Source organism: Lepidochelys kempii, chromosome 11, assembly GCF_965140265.1.
Source record: "Lepidochelys kempii isolate rLepKem1 chromosome 11, rLepKem1.hap2, whole genome shotgun sequence".
Classification (NCBI taxonomy): Eukaryota; Metazoa; Chordata; order Testudines; family Cheloniidae; genus Lepidochelys; species Lepidochelys kempii.
Genome location: NC_133266.1, coordinates 46798240 through 46816100, shown reverse-complemented (window position 1 = coordinate 46816100; position 17861 = coordinate 46798240). Strand labels below are relative to the sequence as shown.

The following is a 17861-nucleotide window of genomic DNA, read 5'->3' as shown; positions in this document are numbered from 1 at the left end:
GCAAATACATATGTGGTAGACACAGTATATAACATATTAATAAGTATTAGCTGTATGATATATATATATGGATGATATTAATGTATTTGGATGTTGGTAAGTTATGTTAACTGAAAGTATTATGGACTTCCCACAGTTCTGTTCGCCCATGGCAAGCATTCTACGACACTTTGCAAAGCTGAATTCAACTTTGGCATTCGAAAATTAGGAAACTTGTCAAAGCAAAGATGCATGTTTACTTTGTACCAAGTACAGTTAGCAAGTATTTTCATTGCTCATCAGTACCTTAGAATGTAATATTCAAAACAAGTTATGGGAAAGTACAGGGAAAGAACCAAGAACAAAGGTGGTACAAAATAGTGAGCTAAACTTCAGAGTTTTGTAACTTGTAAAATCATATGATAAATACTGCTTGCTGAAATGCATATCTATCCGCAGCAGTTCTGCGGAAAAGGACCTAGGGGTGACAGTGGATGAGAAGCTGGATATGAGTCAGCAGTGTGCCCTTGTTGCCAAGAAGGCCAATGGCATTTTGGGATGTATAAGTAGGGGCATAACGAGCAGATCGAGGGACGTGATCGTTCCCCTCTACTCGACATTGGTGAGGCCTCATCTGGAGTACTGTGTCCAGTTTTGGGCCCCACACTACAAGAAGGATGTGGATAAATTGGAGAGAGTCCAGCGAAGGGCAACAAAAATGATTAGGGGTCTAGAACACATGACTTATGAGGAGAGGCTGAGGGAGCTGGGATTGTTTAGTCTGAAGAAGAGAAGAATGAGGGGGGATTTGATAGCTGCTTTCAACTACCTGAAAGGGAGTTCCAAAGAGGATGGCTCTAGACTGTTCTCAATGGTAGCAGATGACAGAACGAGGAGTAATGGTCTCAAGTTGCAGTGGGGGAGATTTAGATTGGATATTAGGAAAAACTTTTTCACTATGAGGGTGGTGAAACACTGGAATGCGTTACCTAGGGAGGTGGTAGAATCTCCTTCCTTAGAGGTTTTTAAGGTCAGGCTTGACAAAGCCCTGGCTGGGATGATTTAACTGGGAATTGGTCCTGCTTCGAGCAGGGGGTTGGACTAGATGACCTTCTGGGGTCCCTTCCAACCCTGATATTCTATGAAAATCCAGAGGTTCCTAAAGGGAAACTTGCAGGTGCCAAGCCTATTGGGCTTGCTAAGTATCACAGTTGGCAACCAGAGGGATGTAACCTGGAGATGTGGTTGGATAGTGAGGTCCCACCCCAGAGAGCAGGGGCGGCAACGTCCTGCCAGTTGATAGGGGTGTGTGCTTTGGGGACTAGAAAAGGATTTTGGAAGGGGCACTTACCTCGGGGTGTGACAGAAAATATCTGTCAAGGTTCCTCCCCCACTCTGAACTCTAGGGTACAGATGTGGGGACCTGCATGAAAAACCTCCTAAGCTTATCTTTACCAGCTTAGGTCAAAACTTCCCCAAGGTACAAAATATTCCACCCGTTGTCCTTGGACTGGCCGCTACCACCACCAAACTAATACTGGTTACTGGGGAAGAGCTGTTTGGACGCGTCCTTCCCCCCAAAATACTTCCCAAAACCTTGCACCCCACTTCCTGGACAAGGTTTGGTAAAAAGCCTCACCAATTTGCCTAGGTGACTACAGACCCAGACCCTTGGATCTTAAGAACAATGAACAATCCTCCCAACACTTGCACCCCCCCTTTCCTGGGAAATGTTGGATAAAAAGCCTCACCAATTTGCATAGGTGACCACAGACCCAAACCCTTGGATCTGAGAACAATGAAAAAGCATTCAGTTTTTTACAAGAAGACTTTTAATAAAAGATAGAAGTAAATAGAAATAAAGAAATCCCCCCTGTAAAATCAGGATGGTAGATATCTTACAGGGTAATTAGATTCAAAAACATAGAGAACCCCTCTAGGCAAAACCTTAAGTTACAAAAAAGATACACAGACAGAAATAGTTATTCTATTCAGCACAATTCTTTTCTCAGCCATTTAAAGAAATCATAATCTAACACATACCTAGCTAGATTACTTACTAAAAGTTCTAAGACTCCATTCCTGTTCTGTCCCTGGCAAAAGCAGCATACAGACAGACACAGACCCTTTGTTTCTCTCCCTCCTCCCAGCTTTTGAAAGTATCTTGTCTCCTCATTGGTCATTTTGGTCAGGTGCCAGCGAGGTTACCTTTAGCTTCTTAACCCTTTACAGGTGAGAGGAGCTTTCCCCTGGCCAGGAGGGATTTCAAAGGGGTTTACCCTTCCCTTTATATTTATGACAATATCCATTAACTTTAGGTGCCTGATTTGAGACAGCTAGGACCTTATACTACAAAGGACTTAGCATTATGTAACATGTTCAGATCATAGTTCCTATTGACTTCAATTGCAGCTGTGAGTGGTCAGCACTTGTGCAAATCAGACTCCAGGATCTCAAGTTGGGGACCCAGAAAATGAGGAAGAGTTTGGTTTAGTGATTTGTCTAGCATCACAAAGGAACGGTATAGCAGAGGTAGGAATACAATCCAGTTCTCCAGGGCAGTATTCAGCTACCTTAAGCATAAAATTAATAATTCTGTTTCTGCAGTCCTCTGCCTTATTCACTACGTGTCTTCCAACTGCTGTAACAAATGAGACAAGGGTATCACAGAAAGTAGCCTCACTAATTATTCAACTCATTCATCCTCCCAGTCTACTCCAGCAACGGTCTGTTCCGCATTCAGACCAGGTGGTGTCCTTCACCCTGTAGGCATGGGGAGCATAGGAAAAACAGTGATGTTACTCTCAATTTTGCAGTGTGCAGGAGTGTAGAGGAGCAATTGCAGGGAAAGTCCTGCTCAGTCCTGGGCTAGAGTGTTCTCAGTGCAGATGGACTCTTCAGATTAATTTAGCTGCCAAACTTTTAACAAATCTCTACTGAGCCTCTGTGAACTGTTTTTTTCCCCCCAAAGGCTTAAAACTTGGCTAAATCTGCATGTTTTTGAACAAGAACAGGCTCAGCTGACACAGAGGCAAACTCCCTGGCAAATATCAAGTCCCTGTATCCAAGAGTGGAGGTAGTAGAGCTTCTCAGTGGAACAGTTGTATGAATTTGTTTTTAACCTGGACAAAACAACATATTTCCCCCTAATCTCATTCTCAGAAATGTATGAACTGTTTTAACTGGAACCTACAAAACAAACAAACAAAAACCAGTTTGAGGCAGGCATTTAATGTGGAAAATTTCAGTCTTAATTTAAATTTAACAAAGTTTTAAACACTCCAAACTGATCTTTATAATGGGAAGGATAGGACAACCGTAAGTATAGGCGGTGGTACCTGCTCTGCCTATAATAAAATCTGCATGGATATTGGTAATCAGCAGGCAAGGACACTCACCAACTTCTATGATGTAAGAGCTGTGGACAGGTCTTGCCCCTGCCTTTTTCTGCTAGTGTCACCTCCCCATCAGATTCATAAGTCTTGCAAGGTTCTTGTGCATCTATTCGATACCAGCAGAATACAGAACTTGGGGGTGTGAGAGATTTTGATCTCAGAATGTTTTTAACTCCCTCTGAAATCTGGTGGTTTTGCAGGCATCAGTCCACTATTCCTACCAATATTCTTAAAATTCAGCAGAGCCCTTTCTATGTATAGTATGCACAATGAGGTACTAGTATATTGCTTGGAAACTTATGAGATAACATTAATCTCCTGCTCATCCACACTCCTGCATAGTCATGTAAGGTGTGTTGGGGTTTGTGTGTGTGTGAGTGCTCAATCCCCTCTTCTGGAGACACATGGCTACTTTCTTCTGACAAGGGTTCAGAGGGTTCCTCTCTTCTCTCAGCTGTCTCTTCCTCCTCACAGTTTACCTCTGGGAACCCAGGAACATATTCCTCTTGCATTTCCATCCTTTTAAGGTTATATTCCCTTTCCACTTCCCTTTCTTGGGCTGTTGCTTTTCTGCTTCTAGCTTCTTCTCTTGACCTTCATGCTTTTGGTCTTCCAACTCTAGTGTTCTCTGGTTGGCCTCCTCGTGCTGTTCTTTTCTTCCCTTCTTTATAAGACTCTCTCTACTATTTCCAGTTTTCTGGTCTTCTCTGCTATTTCCAGCTTTTGGACCTCTATCTTGGTCAAGTCAAGGTCCAGGGCTGCCTTGCTGGACGCTGTGTCAGGCTGGTTTTCTAAACCTACGCCTCCCTCAGTCTCGGGCTCTTTTGCTGGATCAGTCAGATCTCCTTGGAACTTATCACATTCCATGAGTAGAGATTTCATTCCTTCCACATCTTTCTCTGTAGCATTCAAGCCACGTTCTGTGCACAGTTTTCCCAGCTGCTTTCTAATATGTTTAGCATATGTCTCCTGATTTTCTTTTGTTTTTATTTCCCTTACCCAAAATAAACAAATTGGAAACAGTTATTTTCTATCTTCTCACTTTTGCATCTGGGTCTGTATTATCTCTAGAGTATGACCCTTAGTTAACCAGCAAGTGGAGAGCCTGCCAACTATGCCACTGTGCTGCTTCGTGCGAGTATCCAGGGTTGTGAGGCACCTTGCTACCACCTGTCATTAGAGAGAAGCCGCCTTTTCTGTGCCTGCTGTGGGTCACTTCCATCAGCCATGGACAACACAAGCATTCCCCTCTCAGCCTACTCAGGCTCTGGTCTTTCTGCAGATTAGCAATAGGCACGCTCCAACTCCCGAATCTTCAAAGTGTCCAAACCTGGTCCACTGGACACTTAGATAATTCACAAATTCCCTGCTCCCAAAGGAACAGTGCATACCAGTTTGTCAGTTACACCTCAGATCATCATACAACACTTAGATATGTTTGTGGCACTCTACCCGTAAGCAACCCTGGAAACCCATATTCACCACTGTCATATAATTGATATGTTTCATACAAAGCATGCCATGTAAGATATATGAAAAGCCATGATCTGCTGAAACCTATTGTTCTGTCCAAATGTGTATAGCGTTAGTGTGTATCAAGTTGAAATTTTGCCGTATGGTTGTTACTGAAGTATGTTGTAAGTTTGCTAATGGCATTCAAAGAAAGCAAACCACTCACAGGAGGGTATGACCGAATGTACTCAATGGCCATTAACAAGCAGGGGAGTTGTAATCAAGGGATTTATAATTCCAGGACAGTTGTGCAAGCACCACACAATGGGAACTGCTTGACCCCATTGCACAAGACCACACCAGGGGGCCTACTTAACCGAGAGAATCAGGGAAGCCTGTCAGGACATGTCGAGACAAGTGACTTCTAGGCACAGGGACTAAGGATGTAAAAGAGAGAACAGTGGCTGCATGTTTTGGCCTCACTTCCCCCCCCCCATTAAAGACCTGAAAACATGTCCGGAAGGGGGAAGGTGGTCCCCAGGCAAGAGGAGAATTCTAGCCTTGGTACTGAAGATCTATTAGCTGCCTGTGCAATCTATCCGGGTGAGACACTGCTTGATTCAAATCCTGTTAAATTTATAGAACTTAGATTGTGCATTTATTTTTTTCTTTAGTAACCATTTCTATCCTTTATGCCTACCACTTATAATCACTTAAAGTCTATCTTTTTGTAGTTCATAAACTTGTTTTATGTTTTACCTAAAACAGTGTGTTTTGGTTGAAATGCTTGGGAAATCTGCTCAGAAACAAAAACTGGTGCATGTCCTCTCCACATTGAGGGAAGGGCGAACTGGGTTATAAACATATACTGCTCAGGCTTCTGACCAGGACAGGATGGTATAGCACTGGAGAGCAGAGCTGGGGGGAATTGGCTGGAGCCTCACTATTATTAGTTCATGAATGGCTGGGAGAAGCATTCATGTAACTCAGCTGGGTGTGTCCCTGCCTGTGGATGTCTGTATGCATGCAGTACCTACTAGAGGTTTGCAACTTGTCACAACAGCATAGTGTAAGAGGGAGCCCTGGTTGGTAATCCAGAGGGCTCAGTGGTACCCCAGTTCCAGGTTGCACCCTGGGAAAACCCATCATAATGTTTATAATGAAAACAAGCAAAAGTTTATTTAATGAAGAGGAAAAATTGAAACGATAGCAAGTAGAAGTATTGGAAACATGGTTACATATAAAATAAAAACATACATATTCTAGAACCTGGACTTTCTTAACTAGTTACTGTTATGTCTTATAGGGCAAAGTTAACCCCAAATCCTCCAACATATTACAGCCAGGCTTGGCTGTGATCTTCCATTCATGAGAAGCATGCTTGTCACCTTCTGGTGACCTACCTTAACTTGCATACCTCTGGTAGACAAATTCAGACTGGAAATAAGGTGTAAATTTTTAACAGTGAGAGTAATTAGCCAACAGAACAATTTATCAAGGGTCATGCTGGATTCTCTGTCACTGACAATTTTAAAATCGATGTGAGATGTTTTTTCTATAAGATGTACTCTAGGATAGTTGAAAAACAACTGAACGTGAGCTCTCAGTGCAGTGTTGTAGCAAAAGGGCTAATGTGATCCTTGGATATATAAACAGGTTAGTAGAAGTAGGGAGGTGACTTATCTCTGAATATGGTCTTGGTGAGATCAGTGTTGGAATATTATGTACCGTTCTGGTATTCACATTTTGAAAAGGATGTTGATAAATTGGAGAGGTGCAGAAAAGAGCTACAAAAATTATTCGAAGGCTGAAGAAAATGCCTTGCAGTGAGACTTGAAGAGTTCTATCTGTTTAGCTTATTGAAAAGATTGAGAAGAGACGAGATTACAGTGTAAAAGTTCCTTCATGGGGTGAAAATACTGGGTTCTAAAGGGCTTTGTAATGCAATGAAGAAAGGCATAACCACAATCAGTGGCTCGAAGCTGAAGCCAGACAAACTTAAATTAGAAATTAGGTACAAATGTTTAACAGTGAGGTTGATTAACTACTGGATCAAATGACCAAGGGAAGGAGTGGATTCGCCATCTATTGATGTCTTCAAATCAAGACTGGAAAATATGCTTCAGCCAAACAAGCTATGCATCAGTCAGACATAAGTTATTGGGCTCAATATGATAACTAGGTGAAAATTAATGGCCTGTGATATGTAGGCAATCAGATTAGATGATATGATGGTCCCTTCTGGCATTAACTGTAGGACTAACTCTAGCTTGTTTGGATAGAAAGGTTGTCTCCGTTGTGAAACAGATACTTGATTATTCCTCCTTGTGGTTTTCTTTATCAATACAGTCCTTGTAGTCAGCCAGAGATGAACTTAGATGTATTGCTAATGTTCACCATTCCATTAGGTGATCCAGAGCCAAGCAGAGTCAGAGAATCTGAGACAAATGTTTCCTCATAACATAAATTCTTCCCAAATTGTTTTTAGATTATCTTCTAAAAATAAGGCTTGCAATTCAGTGGATTGATGAACTTTCTGGTGCCATCCCATTAAACTGTGAGAACAATTGAGACAAGTTACTTTCCTTTTCAAAGTGGGGTATCTCTTCTGAAGTCCTTGCTCAAACCTTAAGGGTTATATAAAAAAAAAGTTTTTTCTTCTGCAATCCTAGGAAAGTAAGATTTGAAACCACCTCCAGAAAAAAAATTCCTTTTGCAATTTCTCCCCCTGTGCTTCAAGATTGCTAGTGGCAACTAACTATTCATTCAACAGAATCTTTTATGGGGTTTGCTAAAGAGGAAGGCACAAAGTATTTCTTGGGGATTTAAAGAGCTTTCTGAAGTAAGGGCTTTCCCTCTCCCCCGCCCAACCCCCCAGGAAGGGGGGAACATTGGAGTTGTGATTAAACAGAGGATACAGAAACTCTTTCCCTAGGGTATAGGATAATCTCTCGCATGTCATTGCAACCCAAACTCAGTTTGGTTTTGAGGAATCTACTCTCTCTACTTTCTGATATGAGAGCAGGAGGGGATAGGCCTGCATATGCTTTAAATGGGTCAATGGTACTTCTCAAAGAGGTATTTCAAGGTGGCATCCTCAAGATCAGTTTTCATAAACATGCATCCCAGAGACTGGTCTGGCATCCAAAGATACATAAGAAACTTCTTTGTAACCTTGATATAGTGCTCCCAATCCATTGCCAGTCTCCAGGGACTGTGGGTTTGAATTGCCACTAGAATTTGAGGCTGTTTTGTTCCAAGCCAAACTTAACTGAAAATTTAAATAGAAGTTAATAATACCAGTGACCCAGTTCTAGTTTAGTTTATTTGGTGTGTTTCTGTGTGTGTGTGTGTGGTGGGGGGATGTTTGCTTTCTCTGATCTAATATTTTCTAGTATTCTCATCTAGTACCGTTCTCATTTCTGAAGATCATGCAGTTATACCAAATGAGAAAATAAAGCTGGCATACTGATGGCTGCTACTAAGACCATGCAGTGATTTAATGGACACAGAGAGCTTGTTTTATGAGATTGAATTAAGGGATAGAGAGATTTACAGAATGGAGGGATTTACAATTTTTGTATATACAACTTTCTCTAATTTCTAAATGTAAAAAAGGAGGCTCAAGACCTATAAAACAATGCTAATTTCTTACAACAGGATATTAAACTTGAATTCTAGAATATTGGGAAAAGAACACAACCAGTGATTTATGAAACTGATGCACAAGAAGTCAACATTTTAAGATGTCGACCAAACAATTAAAATATAAAACATAGCATATATAAAATATAAGGTTTCTATCAGTGTGAGATATGGGTTAATTCATACTGTTAATATAGTTTTCTTTCTTTTAACAGGTCATTCCAATATGAACGTACCCTGTAAAGAGGAATCTGTTGAAATGAAAGATATATTTTCTGTAAAATTGAAACGTCGTCGTTTTGCAGGACAGAAGAAAGGCGGTATGTTGTTAGGTATCACAGTTTTTGTATGCCTGAAAAAAGAAAATAAACTAAAGGACTCTGCCATCAGTTTTAATAATTTAAGTGAAGACCACTGCCATTCCTGGTTTAGATGTTTGAAGGAAATTTTGAATGGTAAGCACTTTTTCAAAGATAACTCATTTCTAACTTCATCACAGTTTTATTACGGGACTAGTTTTGTAATATGTATGTATTCTGTATGTAATGTTGAATGTGGGTTACTGTAGTCTTAGAACAGCTTATTGTTTGGAAAGTAAAAGGTAAATATTTCAGTATAAAGGACACAAAGATTACAGTTGTTGAAACCTTTTGCTCAGTAAGGAAATTTATAAACTTGCTTATTGCAATTTAATGTAAAATTTAAGAGGAAGAATAATAGTAAAATATCTACATTTAAAAAGTAAACAGATTAATTGTGGAAATGTGCTTTAGTCATAATATTTCTACAGCAGTTTATGGTAAAGTATGAGAGCAATTTGATGAATTAATAAAGAATAGGGCTGTCAGGTGTTTAAAAAGAATTAATTGCAATTAATCACACGATTAATCATGCTATTTAACAATAATAAAATACCATTTCTTTAAATATTTTTGGATGTTTTCTACATTTTCAAATACATTAATTTCAGTTACAATAGAGAATACAAAGTGTACAGTGCTTACTTTACATTTATTCTTGACTACAAATATTTGCTCTGTTAAAAAAAAAATAAAAAGTATTTTTCAATTCACCTAATAAAGAGATAGCACTAAAGTACTTGTATCATGATAGTTGAACTTACAAATGTAGAATTATGTACCAAAAATAAAACAATGTAAAACTTTAGAGCCTACAAGTCAGTCCTACTTCTTTTTCAGCCAATCGCTCGGACAAATAAGTTGGTTTACATTTGCGGGAAACCATGCTGCCTGCTTCTTGTTTACAATGTCACCTGAAAGTGAGAACAGTTGTCCGCATGGCATTGTTGTAGCCAGTCGCAGGATATTTGTGCCAGATACACTAAAGATTCATATGTCCCTTCATGCTTCAACTGCCATTCCAGAGGACATGCGTCCATGCTGTTGACAGTTTCTACTTGATAACAATCCAAAGCAGTGTGAACCGACACATGTGAACCGACACATGTGAACCGACACATGTGAACCGGCACATTTTAATTATCTGAGTCAGATGCCACCAGCAAAAGGTTGATTATCTTTTTTGGTGGTTTGGATTCTGTAGTTTCCGCATGGGAGTTTTGCTCTTTTAAGACTTCTGAAAGAATGCTCCACACCTTGTCCCTTTAAGATTTTGGAAAGCACTTCAGATTCTTAAACCATTGGTCGAGTACTGTAGCTATTTTTAGAAATCTCATGTTGGTACCTTCTTTGTTTTTTGTCATATCTGCAGTGAAAGTGTTCTTAAAACGAACAACATGTGCTGGGTCAATCATCTGTGACAGCTATAACACAAAATATATGTTAGAATGTGGGTAAAACAGAGTAGGAGACATACAATTCTCCCACAAGGTGTTCAGTCACAAACGTAATTAATGCATTTTTTTAATGTGTGTCATTATCATGGAAGTATGTCCTCTGGAATGGTGGCTGAAGCATGAAGGGGCATATGGATGTTTAGCTTATCTGTCAAGTAAATACCTTGCAATACCAGCTACAAAAGTGCCATGCGAACGCCTGTTCTCACTTTCAGGTGACATTGTAAATAAGAAGTGGACAGCATTATCTCCCGTAAATGTAAAATAACTTGTTTATCTGAGCAATTGGCTGAACAAGAAGTAGGACTGAGTGGACTTGTAGGAGCTAAAGTTTTACATTGTTTTGTTTTTGAGTGCAGTTATGTAACAAAAAATAACCACATTTGTAAATTGCACTTTCACGATAAAGAGATTGCACTACAGTACTTCTATGAGGTGAATTGAAAAATACTATTTCTTTTGTTTATCATTTTACAATGCAAATATTTGTAATAAAAATAATATAAAGTGAACACTGTACACTTGTATTCTGTGTTGTAACTGAAATCAGTTATTTGAAAATGTAGAAAATATTTAATACATTTCAGTTGGTGTTCTATTATTGTTTCACAGTGCGATTAAAAAGGCGATTAATCATGATTAATTTTTTTGAGCTAATATGTGAGTTAACTGCTATTAATTAACAGCCCTAATAAAGAATGTTTTCTGCTCAGGTCTTCACATTTTTATTTGATCAGCAGGAGTATTTCCAGTGGAGTGGAGGAGACAGAAGCAAGATGATAGGGGACTCAGGAGAGAGCTAGATGAGATGAATCCTGGGTAAAATGTTCTAAAATGCTTAGCTCCTACATTACTCTTGAAAATAGGACTTAAATTCCCATTGACTTTCAATGAGACTTAGGGTATGTCTATATTGCAACTGAAAGCGAGCCTCCCAGTCTGTACCTGGCACGTGGCAAACAGAAACAAAAGAGTCATCAGATTTATAAGTTGTCTCGAGCTAACTTGTCCCAGGGCTATAAGCCTGAGAATGCCCCTTCTGGCTTCAGGTTGGAGCTCGGGCTCTGAAACTTGGCAATGGGGTAGGGAGTGACCTTAGACTCCAGGTCAATGAGATTTTACTTTCCACAAGAGAGAGTCCAAACAATAATAGGTCTCCCCAACCAGCTAAAAGATTACCCATCAGACACCATATGTACATATGATGGTTGCAGGCCCATAAGAAGTACTCTCCTAGTTTAAATGATGGGAAGATCCTCTTCAGATGTGCAATGAACTCCCCCCCCAACACATACACCTTTTTTTTTTTTCACCTTTACCTACCAAGATTGTGGTGACAGATGCTTCCATTCAAGGATGGGGGATTTATGTAAATCACTTTCGGATTTGGGGCCTGTGATCCTCTCAAGAAGCTCACCTGCATATATATGTCCTAGAGCTTAGTGCCACTGATCTGACATGAAAGCATTCCTTCCTCTTTCAAGATCCAATATGCAACTGTTGAGAGAGAGTACCACAACTATCCATTATGTGAACAGGCATGGGGAAGCAAGATCATCTCCACTCTGTCAGGAAGCTACAAGGGATTGGTGCATTCTGAATTAAATCACACCAATGTGCTGCATTTCACTTTAAAACACCTTGGCAGATCAACTTGGCAGGCTATTCTCCAGCAACCATGAGAACATACTTTGGTAGTGGGGATTCCCAGAAAGTAGACCTGGTTTAGTCTATGCCACTGTTTCAGATAATTTAAATATGTTTCTCCATACCAGGAAGGTCAAAGATTTTATTCTTTTTATCACCACAGTTTTTTTCTTTACATGCTGCTTTTAAACTTTCGGCCAAAATCTGTGCAGGTGCAAATTGGAAAACTACATTAAAGACAATGGATCTGTGTCAGTTTTCACCAACAGAGAATTTGATCCAATAATTTTTTACAAGTTCTATAAAAAGAATGCTAAATTGGGGGAAAAGCAATATTTCTCAGTATTTTGGGGAGGGAGTAAAAAAAAAAGACTACTTTGTAGAAAATCCTTATTAACCTCATTAGACTTCAGTAGAGTAACAATAATAATAAACTTTGCAGTATTTAACTTTATGGGAATTTGACTGCAATTTAATATGAACCTCTTTGTAGGTGTTCAAAGCAGGTCATTGATTTTTTTGTGATGGCTACATGCTGAAAAAAACAGATATAAGAAGCAAATAAGTATTAAATATAAATGCATTTTAAGCATCATCTAAAGTGCAAAATGAAAGCGCCTACCAACAGAAAGAGAGAGAATCTCTTATGCCATTTTTATTATGGTCTTTCTTCTTCTTGCTATTTATTTTTTTGATTCTTAAGCTTCATGTTTTCTCACCATACTTCTGCTCTTGTGTGATGGTGTAGAATTTATCCTAATGTTTTATAGGTGGTATGTGTGTTTGGAAAAGAATAGTTAAATATTTTCAGAGTAAAAAGCAATATATATATATTTTAGTAACTAAACTAATGTTTTCCCAGTGAGAGAGAAGCACTGGAAAAGAAATAGGTTTAATTCAATAATGAAAAGAGCATTATAGTGGCTTTCACTGATGATATACAGTGTGTAATTTAAAGAATTGTCAATTCCATGCACTTCTGCTAGGTTAACAAGAACAAATTATTATATAGTGAGACTTAATCCTTTTATTTTCTTTCTATGATAGATAATTATATCAAATGTAGGAAAACTATATTACTAGTGAAAACAAGAAAAACTCCACTCTGTGATAGTTTTTCTCCATCTCTTTTTTTGAAAAATGCAGAATATAATGAGTTTGTGACAAAGAAGCCTATATCTGACTGATCTCCAAAATTATATCTCTGTGGTCACAGCCTATTAATAGTAAATGAGTTTTACTTAGTCTATAACAATTAAGACTGTTTTTCTTTCTATCAAACTGCTGCTGAACCATAGTCTCAGAAGCTGGAATCCTGAATCCAAAGCTTTCCATATTTTAATGTGACCATTCTTTTAATAAATGGTAATTCATGACCTTCTCCTGTTTCAATTATGTTAAAGACACTAAGACAGGAGACAAGTCCCTCACTCTGTCAAGAATAGAGATGGCGAGGAAATTTTTAACAAAACAATTTTTCACTGGAAAATGCCGGTTTGTCAAAACCAAACTTTTTGCAGAAGCACATTGATTTTAATCTAAAAGGTGTGTTGGGTAGAGAGAGAGAGAGACCTGTCCCCCCCAGAATAGCCAATAGCAAAGCAATCTAGTGGTTAGGGCACTCACCTGACACATGGGGGAGACAGGTTCAAGTCCGTGCCTAAACTACCAGGCTAAAAAGTCTCTCTCCCTTTCTTGTCAAATTAGTATTTAATTTATACCCAGCAGGACAGCTCCAACAGGAGAGATTGAGAGAGACCCATCCCAGAAAAGCCAATAGCCTGGTGGTTACAACATTCACCTGCGATGTGGATGATCCAGCTTCCAGTCCTTGCTCTGAATCAAGAAGAGCAGAAATTAGAATTTGGGACTGTCACATCAGATGAATGCCCTAACCACTAGGCAACTGGCTGCTTTGGGTGGTTTCTCTTTGGAAATATTGAAACATCTTAGTTTGTTCCTGATGCAGAACTGGAAAAAATGTCTAAAATATCAGTCTTTGCAGGACAGGAATGCTGTTTCCCACCCAGCTGTTATCAAAAGCAGATACCAGTGAAGGCAAAATAATAAATCTATTACTATTTCTGCTTGCATTCTCCTCTAAATTTTCTGAATAGGAGTATTTGAGGTGTTTCTCATCTTCCCTCTTCCTCAAAGGTCAGGCAGGGGCTTTACCCCTAAACATCTATATATGCAAAAGTGCCAAGATTCCGGCAGATCTCTGAATACTCATAAGCACAGGCTACTTTATGGAGAGCAGCATGTGCCTGTGCTTTCCTCTTTGAGTTCCCTGCATTCATCAGGAGCTGTGATGCCATATGTTCCCCAGTGGCAGCTGCACTATCCCTACTCAGGTTGCTTTGGGTTCAGCTAGATGTAACCCCCTTGTGGCTTTTCAGTTGGAACCCCCCCGGATCTTAGAAAAGTATTATGTGCAATGTGGCTATTTCCAGCTCTTTTGTCAGTCCCATTCCCTCTGCAGACCTGTAACTGTGTAATGTTTAGGTGTCAGGGGAGAATACACATTATCTCTCTAACCCTCTGGGTATGGGGAATCTGCAGCCCCCGGAGTACCAAAGAAAGTCTGTGTAGTTCATATGTCATTTTAAAAACAAATAAAAACAAAACAAAAATACCCATACCACAAATTTTCTTGTTTCAATTTTGCAAGTACAAATTCACTTTTGAAGGCAAATCAAAGAAATAAAAGACAACCCCTCCCCATAACTATATCTAGAAAATCAACAGTGACAATTCAGTATTATTAAAGTGACATGATATACATATATGGAAGAAATGCAGGTACTTCAGCAGCAGAATTTGTAGAATAAGGCAAAGAGCATAATTTGAGATTAAAAAAAAACAACAAGTTATCAGTATGTCAAACATAGGAGGGAAGAATTTTCAATGGAATATGGATTTTCTAGTTTTTATACTTTTTAGTAATTAAGAGGGTTCCTTAGAAATTTCTTCCACCTTCTGCTGGGAATAGGATAGAAACTTTTTTTTAAAAATTGTTTAGGGGTAAAATTTTCAGAATTGCCTAAGTCCCATTCACTTTCAATAACATTCAGGCTCTTAAGTCATAGTAGGTACTTTGGAAAATTTTACCCTGATCAGCCATGAGTGTTCATGGCCTTGACCCACAGCTTGTTTTCAAAGCAACATTATGAAAGACATCTTTACAAAAGCAACTCATTGGAAATTTCTCAAAAGTTTTGTTTTCACTTTTTACAGTGACAGAAAAATCTGCAAAGTTTTGTGCTTTTTAAAAAAATTATTACAGATTATATGTGCATCTCTCATTGCATTGCATCTAAAACATAGATGATGTTTCAGGTGAATTATTGCATTATTTACATGGGTGATTTTTTATTATACCTAGGCTGGAGCAGATGAAAAGCAGGTGGGTTACCAAAGTGACTGCATGTGTACATGTGAGCAGCTATCGTAAACATGTATTTTTATTGGGCAAAGTAGGTAAATATTAATTAAGGATGCGTTCCTAATAATCTAAAATAGAAGTAATTACTGATTTATGTATCTTATATGGAAAAAGTCAAGATTTTGTTGTTTTTGTTTAATTAAACTACAAAAAGTTTTTAGTATGGGTGAATTGACATGAATTCTATTTTGAAGGCAGTTCTGATGAAGACCTCGTGAAAACCTTTGCTGAAATGCAAAATAAACATTATTTTCATTTTGCTTTTTTGTGGGTTGTTTTCTATATTAATGTTCCTGGTATGTGGTATTCTCCACCTCACCAGCCCCTTTATCCTCTTTCTGGGTAGTATTCTCTATAGCAGAATTTCTCAACAGTCAGTCCATGGCCCGGCACCGATCCACAAGCTGTCCCTGACACAGTTTAGGAACCCAGCAAGCCAGTCCCTGGTATCAAAAAGATTGAGAAACACTGCTCTATAGCTTCCAATTTGTGTGTAATCACATATGTTCCAAGAGTATCTACTCTGTAGAGAGTGCAGCTTTCTGAGAACTTCAGTTCCAACTCTATCTTGTCTATGTTACAATGCTCAGCCTTTTCATAGCTGAACACCTATATGTAGTTATTTAGACCTCTGTTTTATAACATATTTTCATTTTTTCTGTAGTGCCCCAAATGAAGAATAAGTACATAACTTATTTTATGTCTTCTGAATTAGACTCAACATTTTCAGAAAGATGACTTTTTTGCTTTTATTCATACGGGTACATACAAAGAAATAAGCCTTTCTTTCAATAAAGTGTTATTTAAGAGAATACGGTCTTTAGTACAAATTAGTGTATGTTTGTTAGTAGGAAACAACCAAAAGACCCAGAAGAGAGATGTAACAATACTCAGCAATGTTTTTATCTGCAATAATTTAGATTTGATATGACTCTAAATAGACATTTGTAGACATTCAATAAAAGTATATTAGAAAGCCTTTAACTTTTTGGCCCTGAGCATTTAAATGCATTTATTTATTTTATTTTATTTTATTTATTTATTTATTTTTCTTCAGTGGGTAGTAATCTAAAATTTAGCTTGAAACTAAAAGATATAGTAGCTGTTAAAATATAATACATTCTTATATTATGTACTGCTTTGCAGCACACCTCGCACACTAAGATTTAATGTTAATGTCTGCAGCTTCATGCATGAAGTTTTAATTATACTATTAATGTTAAACATTAACTTTGGTTAGTGTAACATTAACTGTGGCGTATCCATAGTTACGCTAACAAATCTTTGTTTCACATTATTAGTTTTTCTTATGCGTAACATACTTGACGTTGCTTATTGTATAAAATAGTTATAAATGTACATGACACTGACATGATTCCAAGCTCTTAACTTTTGTAACATAAACCTACTGCCATAAAGCTAAGTACTGAAAACAGCACAGATGTGTGCCTGAGAGTAGCGTCTCTCCTGCCCTATGAGCCTTTGTTTTCCAAACACCCTGATTAACCCCCACCCTTCATGGTTCATTGATTCACTGATAGATCAAGTTTAAACTAGTGCATATTAGCACATGTGTTAGTACCAGAGGAACAGTTGGCCATTCTGTTTTAGATTGCTAGTCCACTTCAGATGGAGGAGCTACGGTAAACAATATAACAGAATATCAGTTTGTGAGGATACCCGAGGGCTGAAGGACTGAAGTCAGCTTCAAATTAGTAGTAAATCTTATTTATTGTATATGTTGGGAATAAGAGTTACCAATAATTATTTATTAATTTCAAGAGATTTTCTGAAGATTTCAATTCATAATTTGTTTTTGTACAAAATTTTTCATTAAAGGTGAAATTGTTTTTTGACGAATACGTTATTCAGAAGTCCAGGCCCGTTTGCTGCATTTTAACACTTGCTATGGGATGGGAAACTTTTTTTTCCCCACTGTTCCCCTGAACCAGTGTTTATTGTCATGATCACCTTCCAGTCATGTTTATTGGTAACCATTTAGTACACGCAAAATCATATAATCAGCGTAGTATATTTTTTCATGCTGAAATATTGAACAATCAATTGCATGTGACTGGTCAATTTAAGTCAATGATGGTTGCTTTTTTATATATAAAGTTTTGTTTTTTTAGCTCTTTTTGTTTTTCCTAAACCAGCTAAGTTGTTAATATTTAAAAAGCAGAAATTTTGTATACAACACAACATTATTGTGATTTATTCTTTTTATTAACAGCTCTCTCCTGTCAATGAATCACATTAGGATCCATATAATATCTCCAATCTATTTATCAATAATAGTTCACTTTTTAAAGAAAAGAATAATCCAGATTTAAATGATAGACCAATTTGTTAATTTTTAGAATTGCAATTTAGATTCTTTATAGGGCGAAAAAATTGCACTCATGAATTTGTGGTAAAATGATGAAACTTTCAGATGTAAGTCTCCTAAAATTTACCATTTTAAGATTTTAAAATGTGCCGT

General features: G+C 38.0%; 1 protein-coding gene across 8 annotated transcripts in view; it reads left to right on the top strand.

The window, feature by feature from the left end:
• The window catches only part of CERKL (CERK like autophagy regulator), a 97553-nt gene that overhangs the window by 35462 nt on the left and 44230 nt on the right, over window positions 1-17861 (top strand). For 7 of the 8 annotated variants that reach the window (XM_073306061.1, XM_073306062.1, XM_073306067.1 and 4 more), the window contains exon 2: window positions 8687-8926. In XM_073306061.1, the coding sequence (XP_073162162.1) occupies window positions 8687-8926 (240 nt within the window). The remainder of the gene's footprint in view (window positions 1-8686; window positions 8927-17861) is intronic. The other variant, XM_073306063.1, reaches the window with a different exon arrangement.